The 17,552-nt window shown below is 39.9% G+C and overlaps 4 protein-coding genes across 9 annotated transcripts; 1 reads left to right on the top strand and 3 right to left on the bottom strand.

Annotated features, from left to right (window-relative positions):
- The first annotated feature begins 274 nt into the window (after positions 1-274).
- On the top strand, positions 275-12,447 carry LOC132785263 (nocturnin). 6 transcript variants are annotated; one of them, XM_060791268.1, is made up of 8 exons: positions 3,612-3,811; positions 8,037-8,356; positions 10,006-10,107; positions 10,482-10,714; positions 10,771-10,842; positions 11,195-11,316; positions 11,390-12,022; positions 12,084-12,447. In XM_060791268.1, the coding sequence occupies exons 2-8, from the start codon at positions 8,277-8,279 to the stop codon at positions 12,225-12,227; spliced, it is 1,386 nt and encodes a 461-aa protein (XP_060647251.1). In that variant the 5' UTR covers positions 3,612-3,811; positions 8,037-8,276; the 3' UTR covers positions 12,228-12,447. The 6 variants fall into 6 exon arrangements, with proteins under 6 accessions (XP_060647254.1, XP_060647251.1, XP_060647250.1 ...); XM_060791267.1 differs by having other exon boundaries at positions 10,003-10,107; XM_060791270.1 differs by lacking the exon at positions 10,006-10,107 and having other exon boundaries at positions 3,614-3,811.
- Positions 12,448-13,321: 874 nt separating this feature from the next.
- On the bottom strand, positions 13,322-14,147 carry LOC132784858 (succinate dehydrogenase cytochrome b560 subunit, mitochondrial). The gene is made up of 2 exons (XM_060790735.1): positions 14,016-14,147; positions 13,322-13,957 (listed from the first exon to the last, which is right to left on the bottom strand). Coding segments are annotated over exons 1-2 (516 nt in total). The 5' UTR covers positions 14,018-14,147; the 3' UTR covers positions 13,322-13,443.
- Positions 14,148-14,270: 123 nt separating this feature from the next.
- Positions 14,271-15,796, bottom strand: LOC132784856 (hexokinase type 2). Its single transcript, XM_060790733.1, has one exon. It carries the CDS (start codon positions 15,665-15,667, stop codon positions 14,312-14,314), a length of 1,356 nt encoding a protein of 451 aa, XP_060646716.1. The 5' UTR covers positions 15,668-15,796; the 3' UTR covers positions 14,271-14,311.
- A 99-nt stretch (positions 15,797-15,895) lies between these two features.
- LOC132784855 (hexokinase type 1) lies at positions 15,896-17,513 on the bottom strand. Its single transcript, XM_060790732.1, has one exon. The coding sequence runs from the start codon at positions 17,415-17,417 to the stop codon at positions 16,047-16,049; it is 1,371 nt and encodes a 456-aa protein (XP_060646715.1). The 5' UTR covers positions 17,418-17,513; the 3' UTR covers positions 15,896-16,046.
- Positions 17,514-17,552: the final 39 nt, after the last annotated feature.

Below are 17,552 nucleotides of genomic sequence, written 5' to 3'. Positions count from 1 at the left end.
ACCTTTGGACTAGACCGGTTTTAAGAAATATATTTACTAACTCATATGCTATATAGGGTATTTAATATTGTGCAATGCTACTCGAAACTTGTTAGCCGAATCATCGTCTGTCAGCTTTTCCTTTCAGCGGCTCTCGCTCTCTCACAGAGTACATGGCTCTCTCTTTCAACTTGTCTCTTTGCTTGCTTCCATGGCGCCACATACACATACAGCCAGAGTAAAGCGTAGTCCCTCATTTTTATGCCAGCTTAGTGTGAAAAACGTGTTCGACGCGGAAATGACATTGATAGTGAAAATTCAGTGGAGTGCATAAACTTTTCGGCAAATGAAAAAAAGAAAACTAAAAAAAAAAAACATTAGTACAAAAATAAATTACAAAATTTAAAGTTTTTTCATTTTTGTAATTTATGCAACAGTAAGAAATTACAGTTTACCTTTGATATTGATATATTTAAATAGAACCTAATTAAAAGCAACGAAACAAACAAAAAGTAAAACTATTTAATTAGCTGCAGCATGAAGATAATCTCAACGATAATCTTCTTTGTGGTGGCATTTTATAAATTCTGCCGCAAATTCTTGTAAGTGGATTACCTAATACCCTGTTACTATTACGACTGCGAGTGTTTAGGGCGCGTCGCTCGTTAACCTGTGCCCGGCTTTGCAAAATTTATTGATAAAACAAAAAAAGCACAATATGCGCTACAAACAAGAGCAAACAACAAAAAGAACAACAAAAACAATTTGCATGCTATTCGGTTTTTCCGCTTTTATGGTATCCCCCTTTCCCCCTTTTGCCTTGACCCAGCCCTTTTCCAATTATCCAATGTGTTGTGTCTTCTCTTTGTGCATCTATTAAGTCGTTTTAAATGGTCGCCTTCTTTGATTTGATTTTGTTTACTTTCTTTGTGTGTATGTATACACTGTGAGTGTGTGTGTGCGTGTGTAGTTTTTAATTTATTACAACAAATATTTTTGACTTTCAATGCGACCGCAAAGAGCCGCTGAGCCAATGTTGAAGAGTGAGTGAGCGAGAGAGCACATGCACAATGTGTGTAATACACTGCTTATGTGAGAAGAGCGCGCGCTCACTCTCTTGCAATCTCACTGTCACTGTCACTCTCCCTCTCACTCGCTCTCACTCTCTGTGCAAAGTCATCAAACTGTTTGTTTGGGTTTGAGGCAGCTAGCAAATTGGCTGCTGTCCACCCTTGTCTCTCTCTTCGCCTCCTCCCGCTGTTCGTAGTGATGGCAGCTCTGATTCGAACCCCCCTTCAAGTACTTTAGTAAATGGAATTTGCTCGAGTGATGACAACAGAAATGGCCTTTTAATTGCTATAACGGCGCTTTGTGTATCGGTTCGCCAGTGTGTCCACAAGAGGCCTTGTGTGTGTGTGTATACTTATGTAGTGGCATTGTTGAAGGCGTTGTCGGAATAATTTAATACATATATCAAACACAAAAGATCTGATTATTGTTAAGCATGTTCATATGGGTCCTTTTGTTATGGGGTCTGCAGTTGACTGAACTCTTGTCTGCAACTGAGATATTCCTAAGATTATTTCACAAATATGTAGTGTATGCTAAAGCATAGTAGTTCTGGTTATAAACGGATAATTATTTTTCTATATTCAATTATGTTTAAGGAAACAATATTAATGTACATTTAATTGTAGTCAAGGAGATTCTAAGTATATTGATAATAAAATTGAATACATATATGAAACACAAAAGATCTGGTTATTGTTAAGTATGGTCATATGTAAATGGATCAACTCTCTTGACTAGAGATATTCCTTAGATTATTTCTCCAAAACATTTACTAATAACGAATTACTCTATTTAATATTCATAATGTGAAAATAATACCATGATCGTAGATTATGATGAATGACAAAATAATAATGTACATTTATCGAAGTAATTCCTATTCCATTATTATTCGACTGTAATGTGATTCATATCTTCAATTAATCACAATGTGTTTACATTACCTTCCGCAAGACTCTCTGATCGACTTTATGCCTTCCTTACCTACCACAATCACATATAAAATGTTTGATTAAAATGCTTCCGGAAGAAATACCCCTTAAAACCCGTGTGAGCCGGTCGAACAAAGTTGTAATTTCTGATACCAAGTTGAGTGTGCTTAGTATAAAAAGTACGAGTACCCGAAGCTGTCGGTTGCTACTAGAAAATGCTTTCAGTGATAAGTGCCGCACAGCTCAAATTCCACATTAGACAGTAAACATATATACATACATTCCCATATGTATATATTTTGTATAGTGAGCTAATGGCACGCTTACGTTGCCCAAATTGATAAGGCAGCCAGCGGGTCGTCAACGTAAACAAAAACCAAAAAAATCGAAATCGAAATCACAGCAGCTCATGCACATAGAGATATAGTAATCGATTGTAGGCATTACAGGCCATTAGAGATAGATTTGGTAATGTGCATAATGCCACGTACGATAAATAGAAATTTATTTGGACGCACTTTAACCACAGCACTTGAACAAGGCCGTCGTCAGTAAAGCGACGTATCTAATCTCAATTGCCAGACCACTGGCTGTGAGCACTACAATAATCGTAAAACCATTGCAAGCACCTCTAATCAGCGCCCCCAGACCCAATACCCTTGATAGATTCGCATTTGTAGTTGGTTAGTCAAACATTCAGACAGACGGTCAGACAGTCAGACAGCCAGCCGGGTACTAAATACTATATATACATATATAGTTTATGGATTCATAATTTACGGCGCATTAGCAACTGCTCCAAACTAATTGAAACCAATTTGATCCTGATTTCAACGTCACTTATTGCATGTGCCAAAAGGCAAAGGCTTATCGCAACTATGGATCATCTCCCGGTCTCATATATATTGCAAGGCCACTTTATGGCGATTTGTATATAATGCCGATGACAAATTCCATACGCACAACTTTTTGGTGGCTCGTGCGCCGCTGATAAGATACCACACCAGACATTTTTAGCGCTAGACCTGTCCAAACAAAAACAGGAACAACAATAAAGACGGGGAAAAAAAACACCTCCCAAGAATTGATATCAAGTGCGACCTACTGCGACAGACTTCTGTTTTGTAATACTCTGTAAAAGAATGACTCAGATGTTGGTCATCAAGACAAGTTGGAAAATAATTTGAAATGGAAGCTTGAATAATTAGAAGTACCTCTAAATGGATGACTTTTCAGCAGCTGCCTCTTACAGCATCTGTGTTTACCTAATGCTCTTACAGGTTGCTAAAGATCAAGCTGTAGACCTCAAATCGAATTTTTCAATTAGTTAGTTACACTAAAAGAGAGTCGAGAGCGTAAATAGAAAAGGGAGAGCAGCGAGAGAGAATTGTAAACACAAAATTGATTGTGCAATAATAATACTAAATTGCTCTCGTTCTCTCGCACATCGTATCAAGTCTTTTGGGGTTCCCGGGTGAGCTGAGAGCACAGCTGCTGCTGCTCTGACAGCATAACTGTATCCTTATCAGCCAGCAAAGCGAAAAGAGAACTCACTTCACTTCACTCACTTGTCCAATGTCGTGCTATAAATGGCGCAAAGCACCAATTGTCGCCTTTAGTTCTTTGCGGTTTGACGGCGCGTTTGAATCGCTGCCATTTCGCTACAATTTCTAGTTTCTACTTAAGGCCACGACAGAGCCTTAGAGTCCCTTAAACGCGTTAGTCAATTGTGAAGTTCGCGGAGCACTTGACTCCTTTAGCCTTGATTAAGCAATAAAAAGCAAAAATCTTTGGATAATGTGTTGTGGCGTGGTGCAGGCATAAAAATGGTGAGTTGAAGATCACACAAAAAACTGTGGAAAACTAAACCAGCTGCCGAAACCAGAACCACTTGCAATGCCCCTTTGAACAAATGCAAATAGTTGAATAAAAAATCACACATAGAGTCACACATCTCCAGGCGGACAATTTCAGTCCACGCCGGTATAGAACCAGTTATTTCCAAATGAAGCGATATGTGCGCCGGACCCGACCATGTGTCCCAATGCTGTTGTTGTATAACGAAATCTCCCCTGGTAATCGCAAAACAAAGCGTACTTATATTCACATATATAGTAAAGATGTTGAAACTGTAAAAAAAAATACAGTCGTATCACTTTTGAAAAAGGGCATTCGAGTATATGTATTGTAGTAACATAATTCTAGTAATTTGGGTTTTTTATGGTATATAACATTTTGATAATAGAAAGAGATGAGTTGAGATGCAAATAAAAGAAAACATTCTTAATAAATTTTTAAAGTATCAAGTTCTTAACTAAAAAGTATCTATTAAATATTTAATTTTACTGACCTTCAAAACTAAAAGTTAAAAACTAATCTTATCTAGAATTGATATACAAATTTAACGCATTGTCTGTGCTTAACCTTTAGTGATATGAATGAGTCTCGTGATGTCTTCACATTTAAAAGTTAGCAACAGTCTTTGTTCCCATAAAGTGAAACAGTGTTTCTTTCACCATTTTATTGAATTTCCCATCCGATTACTGCTTAATCTGCAGAGTGTTCCCACAAAATCGATTTGCTGATAAGCTGTTATCACAATGTCTGTGATGAAATTTTTATAGTACACACAAACAGTTCGATAGAGTGTGAAGGACGAGCGATCACCTCTGCTTTGACAGGCGCCTCACAGGTGTCCAGTTAATGCTCCCACCCAATGATTTTTTATTGAGGTTGATTACGCTCACTGCCAAGTTCATGAAACATACATACATATGTGTTTGCAACGTGCTATAGACGAGACGAGAGTACTCGTCTCTAGGCATAAATACGTATACACAATGTGAGACATATAAATAAACCTCAATGACGGACGCTGATCTTGTTCATTCTGTTACGCTTTCCGTGCCAGTTTGCCAAAAAAACAAAACAAGAAAAATAAGTAAAGCAAAATTTTCTATTAACACCTGCATCTGAATAGATTCAGAGCTGAGTAATACAGCAGCTCTACAGAAGGAAGTAAACTGCTTGACAATAATTAAAACTGTTAAAAGATAATACTGCCTTGAGGTATGTATTGCTCAAGAAAAACCGTTGCTTTTGATTATCAGTCTGCCGCTTATCAACAGAGCAAACAATTAATTAATTTGCATTCGAATTTCGAAAGCAGCCGAAAAGTATGCAATGCTTTTTTCAACTTTATTCAATCAACTTTCAATATGCAGTTTCTACTGTACGATTTGTTTAGTTTTGTTTTCTTCTATTTGCATATTACGGAAATAAATGTTTGTCAGTTGTTGTGTTAGATAATAGAAATGGAATAATAGAAATTAAATGAAATGCAATTAATTTGTACTTGAACAGATGCTAATTTTGTGAGTCGAATGTGAAATGTATATAAAATTTATTAGCTTAAATTTAGTTTGGAGGTGAAAAGCATAAGACAGAAAGTGGGAAATTAGCTTGATACTGATTAATAGTATATCTATAATTTATATGAAGCTACTTAGTTGCTGCACTTGTGCAGTTTACAAAGTGGCAATTAATGAAATATTAATCATTCGCCCGGTACAACAAAGTTTTAACAGCTGTCAATCAGTTGTGATGCCAGCAAGAGATAACTTAACAAATGCGATTGAGGCATGTACTAGAATTAATTGTAGCTACTAGTAGCATTCATTGAGCATTCATGTTGTGTGCGTGTTGTCAACTGAACTTAGGGCTTAATGTCACCGAGGTGTCAAAGTCAATGGATGCCAGAGATTATCGCCCACTTTTCAAACAGATATTGTTGCTGATGGTTGTTAAAGAAAGTCGACGATTTAATAACGAAATATCAAAGCATAAATCATTCAGCAATTTACAATTTTTATTTTAAATCTTGCTTTATTTGATTCGATTTGATTTTGTTTGCTAATTGTGTGTGTGTGTGTTTTGACATTTTGGAAAGTGTGCACGCAAAATCTCGTTTGCCTTAACTAGAGGAGCGCACAGAGCAGAGCAACAAAATCATTTACTTATGACTGTACAGCAACAATAATAACAAGCAAAAGCAACAGCAACAGTAACAACAACGGTGCTCAATTAATGAGCGGAGAGTGAAGGAACAGCAACGAGGCAACAGCATCGAGACGACGAAGCGACGCGACAGCAGCGAGTCAGCGTCCACTTGATTGCCTCGATCTCGGCTAGAGCGGCCAAAGATATATAAATAAGGAAAAGCAACGCACGCGCGTATTAATACGTTGGATGTTCGTTCTAAACGCGCAACGGTTAAAATATATAAAAATATTGCGCATACGCCGCGTGGCCAATGAAAATAAAAGTGCTTAAAGTGCAACCATGGATAATCAAAGTGAGAAACAAGAGCAACATAAGAGTCTTGGCCATCGACGACAGCCAGCTCTGGGCAAAGCAATGCCAGTGACAGCGTTGCTCTTGAATCTGCATCCAACTCCGCAAAATAAAGCGAGTCACGCACGTGGCGCTGCTGTCGAGGATGAGGATGAGCCGCCGCCACGTTACTTCAGTGTGGCCGATGAGATGCAACAGCCGCCATCGCCAAATGGCAACGAATCAACTGATGCACAATGCCAGCTCTTGGGCAACTCTAAAGGCTACACGCCTTGTCTCAACTGCAGCCAAACAGCTCCTCAGTTTATGAGTGGCCCGAATGTGATCATCAATGAGATGTGTCGCCGTTTGTGCGGCGAAGAGTGTCGTCGTGGCTTGAGTTTGACTGGCCAGCTGGCCACAGAGGATGCGCAGCGGCAGCAGCTGCGTCAGGATTTCCTTAGGCAGTATGAGATTGCGGAAGCGTTGGCCAAGACCTCGGCAATGACCTCGACAACACAAATGAAACAGCGTCTCGCGGCGCGTAAACTGGAAATGGAAATCGAGACGAAGGGGGCGATGGCGGGTGGCAGAATGACCACACCCAATGACAAGGTTGATGCTGTCGATGTTGTTGCCACAGCTGCTGCTGCGGCTGGAGACATGTTGCCGCCAATCGTTGATTATGAGACGCCGCCACCGCCGCGTGATCTGTTGTTGTATCTGGTGAGGTGAGATATAAATTCGAGCAAGGCATTGAATGCCAAAAAAAACATGTTGCTGTTGTTGTTGTTGCTTGCCAGCGGCAAATTGCGTTTATAAATCAAGTTCATGGACAACACGGACAGAGTGTCAAGTGTTCTTAAGCGCTGTCAGGCCTCAGGCTTCAATCAAAAAACATAACTAACCTTGCGCAATTTTTAGCTCAATTCATTCACACAAGGGCTCTTGTTCTTATCGATAATAGGCAGAGTAGAATACGAGTACCAAAAAAAAGCTACTGTATTTTGTAGTTGCTTTTAGGCCAATTGCTTAACTGTCACCTTTGATAAATGACCGAATCAATAGCTTACAAAATATTTATAGATTTCATATTCTCTTCAGCTTATTTCGGAGTAATTTCGTGAAATATTTAAGAGTATTTTCGAGTTGAATAAATTATGAAATTCAAAATGACTTGCGCAAATAAAGTGCGAAATGAATGGGAAACATTTTCATGCTACTTTTGAATTTTTAATTTAATTCAATCAATTTACTAATTATCATATGCTATTAGCATTTTCAAAGTGTTGCAGTTTTTTTTCCCACTAGTCAACTTCATTTTAAATGCTCGAAACGCTTCTCAGTAAATAGTTGACTAGTTTGGATGAATGAAAAATGTGTCTTAATATTTTGTGTTGATTTTGTTGATTATAAAAATCATTGAATGAGAAAATCCTCTACCCAACCCTAGCTTTAAGATAGTAAAAGTTGACTTTAAAAATATTATATTTAAATTAAGATATCATTTCTTAATGTGCAGCTGCGTGTCGTGTAACCTAAACTATTTGCAAATGATTTGAATTTTAGTGCCTAAGCACGTGGCTAAATAATGATGATTGTGATGACAACTGTTTTGTAATCATACTTCTCGGTGCATTGCAAGTGGTTCAATTGGTAGTGAAACCCGCCAAAAACTTAATCCCAACTAATGCTTAACCTTTTGCAACTCTCCCATTCTAGGAAATACAGCTTGAACCGCGTCTCTTTGACATTGCGATACTGACACTTAATATAGAATATTTCAAATTAACCAGTTAAGTGGAAAGAAGCTAAAAGTTAATCCGCACACAAATCAATCAAATATCAATTTCGCATAAGTAGTGACGAAAGTAAAAGTGAGAAAAAGTTGTACGATTACGAGTAAAACTTACTTGCGAAAGAGTTTTAATTAAGTAAAGTACTTGAACAATTCGGAGCAAAATGGAGTTTCTAATGAAAACATCGCGTTTGATTGTCACATCGAAGACGTTTGCGAGGCGTGTGGCGGTGCCGATACCCAGGTAACACACACACCCATCAAAAAGATACAATATCTTTAGGTTGCAGATCGAGGCGACGGCGAGTGGACAGCTGTCTGAGTCTGTGTCTCATTACGCATGGAATTGCGTTGTTGTATAAATTGTACTCGCAGAATAGCTAAATACAAATTCGTATCTCAATCTCAGAATCGATATCTTCAGCGAGCATATGGGCGCAGATATGCTAAATATGCGCATTTTGGACCGACAGAAACTGTCTACGCAATTTGCATTTGGCAAAGTAACGAATAACTTTTGCTTAAGCATAAATCAATTGTCTGGGCGTTAGAGTCGCAATCTCACAGTCGTTGTGCCAAAAGATACTTTTGTTTTCATTACAATAAACGAAACGAAACGAAACGAAAGCGAGACAATGAAGCGTGCAGCTCCATGTGAATGTATCTACATACAGAATGCTACGCATAAATATTTAGTAAGCTGTCAGTTTCGATGTATCTCATTTTGTGGCTGTTATTGTTTTGGTTTTTTTTTTTTGTCGCTCAGCCAGTGAGCAACGCACGTGAGTAGAACGTATTGATCTCGTTCTGTATCTTGCAGATACATCTCACCATGTGTGTGTGCGTTCGCTTTGTTGGTGTGTGAGTGCTGTTAAGCTGAAATACTCGTTTATGCGTAAGTCTGTGTGCTTGCTCTCTTTCTCTCTCTCTCTCTCTCTCTCTCTGTCTCTGACCGCCTCTGGCTGATCTCTAATAAAACGCCGCATTTCAGTTGCCATTCAGTTTCGCAAATGTCGCTTACAAGCGCACTTCGCACAATTTTCGGCAAACAAAACCCCCAAAAACCAAAAACAAACAACCAAATCAAATCCCCCAAAACCGAAAGTGAATCCTAATCCTTGCCAAGCGTCAGAATGGAGCAAGCACTGCAATTGAAACGCGCCAATAAAGCGCCCTGCAAGAACGATCGCAAGGCTTACTTGCAAAGGGTGATGCTGACCAGGTGAGCGACTTCGCGTCATCTCTATTGATTGATTGCATTGACGATCTCTCAGAACTGGTTTCAATCGCACTCCTGAGAAATCGAACCGAAAAAAATCAACAACAAAACCAAAAACCAGCCAAACAGCTGTGAAGCTATTGACCGAGCGACATTTTTAATGCCGCGTGCGACATCTGACAATATCCGATATATAACATACGGTTCGTGTGGGTGGGCAGCAGCAGCAGCAGCACAGCATTAAGTGCTATAAATCGAGTTCCCTAACCGATTGTGAAAGCCAACACACATTTTGAGAGTTTCAAGATTTATGCATAGTCTCGTTATTTATTGTTCAACTGAGCTGTGATAATTATCAATCTTAATTTATATTGCTCAAAGTAATAGAAACAGGAAAAATACGACATCATTCATATTCAATTTTCATAAATCATTTTGGCTAAAGGATTGTTGCAAGTGTTGCACATTATCTTTAATCATTTAACATCTTCTCTTTCACTTCATTATTTTAAATAAGTTTACTTCTATTCACTTTCTTCTACTCTCATCCAAACCCAAACGTTAGCTTTACCTTATTTAGAACAAAAAATTGCAAAACTCTTCAACAAAATTTCAAATTTCATCATTCAAACTTTCAAAATTCAAAATTACAACTCAAATATTATTTTCAGCAGAGTTCAAATGACAATGTTCTATGCCAGTCGAAGATATAGTCATAGTTTGTTCATTTTCTCTATAATTCTACGAAAGATTCTTTATAAAAAACCGAATGCTTTGTGAGTATTTACAAAATTGTTGCACTCATTTTTTTTTTGCTATTGACTTTGCCGATGCTGTTAACTTTGCTGTTGTTCTTGTTGTATTATTGTTATTGTTGCTGAATGGTGTTTTTTTGTTAGGCTTATAAAAAATTGTTCCCACCGTGATTCACCGCTTAAGATTCGATTACAATGCATGCCAATAAATCAAAACAAATTAAAAATTCCTCCAAAATACACATTGATTACGCAATTCCGGAAATTTTTTTAATTTGTTTTAAATAATGGCAGCAAATAGAATCGAATAAAGATATGTTGAGCACGTTTTGCAATTAATCTCTCATCGATTTGCAAAGTGAATAAATTAAATGATTCGATGCGACATCTTTTAGAATGGGTTCGTTCAACTCGGCGCCCAAGATCAACAATATGGACTCACAGGACGATGGCTTGGAGCTGCCCAAAGGTCTGACCACGAATGCCTTGTTGGATCATGTGCATCAGTTGCGTGGCAATGGCATCGATCGACCCTCGTTGCTCACCAGATCCTTCCTCAAGCCAGCACTCATCAGCGAGGATGTGACTGATGGATTGCGATGTCTCAAGTTGAATGCGGTTTCGCGTGGTGAGTGCTAGAACTACAATTGTATCTGACAGATACATTAATGCATTTCTATGCAGTTTGCAGTCCGCCGCTTGATAACGAGGGCACGCAAAATATACGATTGCTGCAGTGGAATATTTTGTCGCAAAGTAAGTAAAGTTAAAGTTTTAAACCACTCAAATAGAACAATAAAACGATTAATAGCCATTCGAATTAAATTATAATTTTTAAATAGAATGTTCAATTCATTTTCTCAATTTATATTTTTTTTCGATTTCAATGTAAAATTAGTCACATTTTTCAACATTTTTTTGAATTTACCTTTATTGAAATACTATTTTATTGGATTTAAAAATGCAGATATATTTTATTTAATCAAAATGGTATTTTTTTTGGCTTTTCAAAACGCAAATATATTTTATTTATTTATTCTACATTTTAATATTTTTAATATGTATATTAAATATACATTTTTGTAAATAAATTCACTTGGTTTTCCAGCTCTGGGACAGCACAACGATGGCTTTGTGCGTTGCCCTGAAGAGGCTTTGACCTGGCAGCATCGCAAGTATCTCATAGTCCAGGAGATACTTCAGAACCAGCCCGATGTTGTTTGTCTGCAAGTATTTATTTAACCCCCTCCCAAGTATAAAGCCAAACAGTCGCGCTTTAACATCGTCTTCTCACTTTTTGCAGGAGGTGGATCACTTCAAATTCCTGGAAACTGTCCTCGGCAGTCAAAACTATGCTGGCATCTTCTTCCCCAAGCCAGACTCTCCGTGTCTGTATATAGAGCAGAACAATGGACCCGATGGCTGTGCCATATTCTACAAACGGGATAAACTGCAGCTGTTGTGCTACGACACACGCATACTTGAGGTGTGGCGTGTCCAGAGCAATCAGGTGGCCATTGCAGCTCGTCTGCAATTAAAGGCGACGGGCAAGGAGTTTTGTGTCTGCACCACACATTTGAAGGCTCGACATGGAGCGCTCTTGGCCAAATTGCGCAATGAGCAAGGACGCGATCTCATTCGGTTTGTGAAGCAATTTGCTGGCGAGAGTCCTTTGCTGATGTGTGGTGACTTTAATGCGGAGCCCATCGAGCCCATCTATGCCACAATTCTCAGTTGCGACATCTTGAAACTGGGCAGCGCCTATGCGGACATGAAACTCGAGAGGGAAAGGGAAAAGGAGCGCTGCGAGGATGTCAATGAGTTGGTCTCAGAGTCCATTAAAAGGGAACCGCCCTACACCACATGGAAGATTCGCGAGGATGGCGAAGAGTGTCACACCATTGACTATGTTTTCTATACGCCGCAGCAACTAAAGGTAAGTTAAGATTGCGCTATATCCTATTCAAGAATGATATCTAATTTGTTTTGCATTGCAGATCAAAAACTGCTTAGAGTTTCCGGCTGGTGACCAAATTGGTAAAAATCGCACGCCTTGTTTTCAATATCCATCGGATCATTTCTCACTGGTCTGTGACTTTGAGTTGCTGGATGAACCCAAATCGGAAGCAACCATTCAGTAGAGGATCAGTAAAGAGCACATACAAACAACAGCACTACATCACGCACACAGATACACATACACACACCAACACAAAGAAAAACACACATACTGCAATTACATAATAAATTGTGATATTAGTTATTAGATACATTTTAGCCTCATAAATGTTGCACAGCGTTTCACTGGCTTCACGAAACTCTCCAGAGATTTCACAATAAAAGAGTGTAACTTTTTAGCAACTGTTTTGTTTGATTTGGGTGGAAGCGTACGTTTTGATTTGGAATATATTATATTATAAATATTAAATGACTATGATGGAGGGCGAGGTTATCATCTAGGCCAGACTATTTATGATAAGAGAATTTAATAAGGATTAATTTGATAAGGGAAGATTTCATATCGATTAACTTCATCAGTTTAGTTAACTAAATTTTGCCTCTGAAAAAAACCCTACTATTGAAAATAAGATTATTAAATTAATTTTGAAATTCCCCTATATATAATAATATAAATAAGAATATATCCTAAAATACAATTTGGGGAAAAAAGATTAAGAGGAATGGATGTTTATAACAAAGTTTATCGTCTGTCTATTTGAAGCTACTGTTTCAAATTTTTAACTAATGCAGAATATAGAGCCTCTAGATTATAGAATTGCAAGCCTATCAAATATATTCTTATCAGTAGACGGAAAAGTGGGAGGTGGCTCTTTTCACAAATTATGGTTATGGGAAATGTTAAAACTGCCAAGGAAGCAAGCATGTGGAAATTTTAGTAATTATCTATAAATTCTTATCGAAATTGTATATTAACAATTGGAGTCACAGAAGTATTTAACTCTTTCTAGAAATGACAATAAAGTTCACATCAAATGTTGCTACATACATTTGATTTAACAGAATTATGTTAATATCGTATGTATGCTAACAGTTGCTTAACAGAATTGCCTGCAAGGGGGAGGTGGGTGGTTGACAAATTAAGTCTCCTATTAACATTATCTGGAGAATGCACAAAGTCACGATATAAAAAAAAACACGAAAATTAAACACGAATAGCAACAATTGGACAGTTTGTTGTTACATAACAGAGAGCGAAATAAACGCATTTGTCGAGTATAAATAAACTGTACATGTATTCTGCATTTTAACAAATTGTCAACATGTTCGCACTAGAATTTAATTTATAAGTTTACCATCATCATCCGTAGTATCATCCCGGGATTGTGGATTAGTTATTTAGATCAGTGCCAAGATGGCTGTGATGACAACGGAGGCGGCGACCATTGCATAACCGGTAGAGTAGACCTCTTTGATTTTGAGGAAACGACCGGTGTCCCATAGCAGATGGCGAATACCGTTAGCGGAGTGATAACCCACAGGATAGGCTATGATGAACTTAATGGCGGTCAAGGCGCCGCCACTTAGCTGCAGACCCTCCACCATGGTCACATAGTGGCTGATGTCGTGCGACGAGATGAGGGCACCCAATCCCAGACCCCAGACGCCAACGCCGAGAGCGAGGCCGGTGCCGCGATGCATGATCGACAGCATGGAGGTCAGCTGTGGCTTGTAGATGGTCAGATGGGGCGACATCTGGCGGCCCAGGCGTTCGTTCTTCTCGAAGAAACTCTCATCCTTCAGCGTGGAGCCAACGGAGACGACTTTCACGGAGACCTGGCGGTTAGCGGCGGCCACTTGGAGGCCCTGACGCAGCGCTGGAGAGCGCACAAGTGAACTGGTTAGTGCAAACCTAGTGGATGACAGTTAATTATCCATCGCAGTGGTGACAAAATCGTTAAATTACGTACATTCTCAACTTTTTTCGCGCAAGACTTGTATGCAATGTGGTAGCAACTGACAAACAACGAAATGCCAAACACGATATATATCGATAATTATTGCTATCGTTACGTAACTGATTGGCTCTTTTTTGCGCTGCGTGTTAAGCAAGCGAGCGCACGCTGTTAACTGGAGGAGCACACAGCGTTAACATTGCGTGCTACTCATTTTTGCGTCAAACGTGCGTTGCGCAATTGTGCGGTAAATTCAAAAGCAATTTAAAATTGTTTAAAATCAATGCGACATTTTATTTGCCTCTGGGAGATTAAACGCTAACGGCAGCAATCAATGCTGCACCACGACCCGAACCATCTTCAGAAACAATCAATTCAAACTTCGCGGAGCCTTTAAGCAACTTGTTCATGTTTTCCACCAGCAAGTTGTGATAGTGCGGATGGTAGCGATAGACTCCGCCATCGATACCCACCGAGCAATCCTTTGTATTCATCTTTTGTATAAGACAGGCAAGTACACACGATGTCAACTTAGCAGATCGCGTGGACACCGTTTGACAAATGTATCGCAAACACGCCAAATCTTTCTCCACATGAGTCCGTATGCCCATCTGATCCATAATCATGGCAGCTTGCCGATAGCTGCCCTCCGGATCGGACTCAATGTCCGAGATATAGCTGGTCTGGAAACGCCATTTCTCGTGAATGGCCTGCGAATCGAGGCCCTTGAACAACAGTCCCTTGCCCATCAGCTCGACGACCACATGACGAACCAATTCACCCAGATACATGCCAGAGATGCACTTCTCAAGGGTTTGTCGCTTCGGATTTATCGATTGCTTATCGACCGCATTATCGTAGGGTGTTCGAATGAAATCCAAGACTCCATTATCACCAAATGCGCCCAACTCGCAGTTGACAATCATGTTGGGCTTATTGCTGGTCTGATATCCTTCGAGCATTTCGGTGTTGCTCGTCTTCTCCACATAGCAGGCATTGCTGCCGGTGCCGACGATCAGACCAATCCGACAATTGCGATTGCCAAAGGCGCAGGACATGAGGGTGCCCGTAGTGTCGTTGAGTATGGCCACAATGCGTACCTTGAGATCGCCACGTCGATTGATGGCATCCTGAAGAAGTTCGACGACATTTTTGCCAATGACACCATCGCATTTGAAGCCCTTGGTCCAGGTGATCATGATGCCCTTGTTGATGCCGACCTGTTTCAGGGGAAACGAGAATGTGAAGCCCAGCGGCAGGTTTTCCTTCTCGATGTGATAGTCCTTGCAAAAGCTGGACAAACACTCGGCGATAAAATCAAACAGATCCTTGCCGGGACCCTCCATTAGTGTCTTGCTAATCACATAACTCTTGGACTCAATATCGATCTCGGTTTCACTTCGCAGCGTCACCAGCAACACACGGAAATTGGTGCCGCCCAAATCGAGAGCCAGATACTTGCCACGCTCCTTGCCCGTGGGCAGATCCTGCACATAAGTGATAAAGCATTTGACCACAGCTCGCGGATGCGTATCCTTGGCCAGACCCATTTTGATCTCCTTGGTCAAGCGTTGCACGATCTCCTCCATGTTTGCATCGCTTATGTCAAACTTCTTGCAGAGCTCGTATGCCTCTGGAAAATCTCGTTGTGGATTTGCCGCCATCATGTGCACCGCTAAATCTTCCAGAGACTTGGTCGCGAATTAAAAAATTGAAAATTTTGATATTCTCGATTTATGATCGAGTCGTCAGATAAATTTGAAACTAAATCCGAAACATTTTACATTTTTATGGCTTTAGGGTTTTGACAATTGCTTCCAAAATGACTAGGATTCAATTTAATTTAAATATGATTAGTATAGGATATATATATTTTTTTTAATATTATGTCCACACAAACCCCATGTTTAATCTTTCTGCTTTACCATAAATATGTTGAAGCAACATGAGCTAATTCCTCATTACAAAACAAATGGCTTAAAATCAATTATGTTTTTAAATTTTCGTTCACATTACTATATATTAAAATTCTTTTGATAAAAGTCATCACTTATTCTGCGCTAAAGAAACAGCCAAGCCTGCCATGATGGCAGCTCCAACGCCTGGACTATCCTCGGCGACAACGATTTCAAATTTATTGTGAGGATTGGTCAACTGCTGCGTGTGACGATTGAGCACCTCCTGGTAACGGGGAAACAAGCGATAAATGCCACCATCGACCGAAATGGAAATCTGGCTGTAGTTCATGCGATTGATCAAAGCCGCGAGACCAGCAGCCACAAGTTTGGCTGAACGATCGCAGACAACTTGGCAGATGTACTTCAACATGGCCAGATCTCGTTCCTGACAATTGCGCATCTTGAATTTGTCCATCACCTCTTGGCCATGGACATAGACGCCCGGTGGATCAGAGACGATGCCAATCAGTGATTTCATTTCCATCTTCCAATGGATGCCAATGTAGTCCTGATTAAAATCGGTAAACATGACGCCCATGTCCATGAGACGGACCACAATCAGACGCACCAACTCGCCCAAATAAAGTGTACTAATGCATTTCTCGTAATATTTTTGACCCGGATGAGTGGAGTCCTCATCGACTAGCTTATCGAATTCGTTGCGCATAAAATCCAAATGACCATTCGCACCAAATTGCGCCCACTCCGTGTTAATGATCATCAGTGGCAACTCAGGAGAGCCGTCGTAGCGTTCACACTGTGAACTCAGCTCCACATAAGCAGCATTGGTGACAGTGCCAATGATGAGACCAATTTTCGTGTTGACATGTGACCAGCAAAGTGCCATTAAGGAGCCCGCCGAGATGTTAATGATGCCCGCCAAATTCACCGAGATGTCCTTGTGCTTGGCCAGCGAATTGCGCAGCAACTGCACCACATCCTTGCCCACAACCCCCTGGGCGCCATAGCCCTTGGTCCAGGCCACCAACATGCCGACATCCAAGGCTAATTTATTGAGAGCAAAGGCAAAGGCAATTCCCATTGGCAGATTCTCTTTTTCCACCTTTTTCTCCTTCACAAAGATCGCAATGTTATCGGCAAGGAAATCAAACAACTGCGTGCCACGTGCACCGGCAACTGTGTGTGGCACAATCACACACTTGGAGCTCATATAGATATCCTTCTCGCTGCTGAACTTGACCAACATAATCCGGCCATTGGTAGGCCACATTTCCAAGGCCAAAAAGCGACCACGTTCCTGTCCAGTGGGCAAATTCTGCACATAGCTGAGGAAGCAGCGAATCGAGGAGCGTGCATGTGATTCTCTGCCCAGACCATTAATAATTTCTTTAGTCATGCCATTGCGGACGGTAAGCAGATTTTCCTGCGTGAGATTGAAGAGTTTGCATAGCTTGAAGGCTTCGGGAAAATCTGTTTCGGGATGCTCATACTTGGCCATCTTTTGTGTTGCAAAAACGTTAAATTTATATAGTTTAATCCTTTTCAGAGAATATACATATGTTATGTGTATAAACAACAATTCGATTTGAACAACATTTTTTGTGATTTATTTACATTTGGAAGAAAAAAAAAG

The sequence above is a fragment of the Drosophila nasuta genome, chromosome 2R (genome assembly GCF_023558535.2).
Source record: "Drosophila nasuta strain 15112-1781.00 chromosome 2R, ASM2355853v1, whole genome shotgun sequence".
NCBI lineage: Eukaryota > Metazoa > Arthropoda > Insecta > Diptera > Drosophilidae > Drosophila > Drosophila nasuta.
This window is presented reverse-complemented; position numbering and strand designations above follow the sequence as displayed.

Excerpts from the sequence above, each read along its gene's own strand:
- LOC132785263 (XM_060791266.1), top strand. The coding sequence starts at position 6,324 with ATGGATAATCAAAGTGAGAAACAAGAGCAACATAAGAGTCTTGGCCAT. Across the intron at positions 10,843-11,194 it reads GTGGAATATTTTGTCGCAAA|CTCTGGGACAGCACAACGAT; the intron begins GTAAGTAAAGTT and ends TTGGTTTTCCAG. Across the intron at positions 11,317-11,389 it reads CCGATGTTGTTTGTCTGCAA|GAGGTGGATCACTTCAAATT; the intron begins GTATTTATTTAA and ends CACTTTTTGCAG.
- LOC132784856 (XM_060790733.1), bottom strand. The coding sequence starts at position 15,667 with ATGATGGCGGCAAATCCACAACGAGATTTTCCAGAGGCATACGAGCTC.
- LOC132784855 (XM_060790732.1), bottom strand. The coding sequence starts at position 17,417 with ATGGCCAAGTATGAGCATCCCGAAACAGATTTTCCCGAAGCCTTCAAG.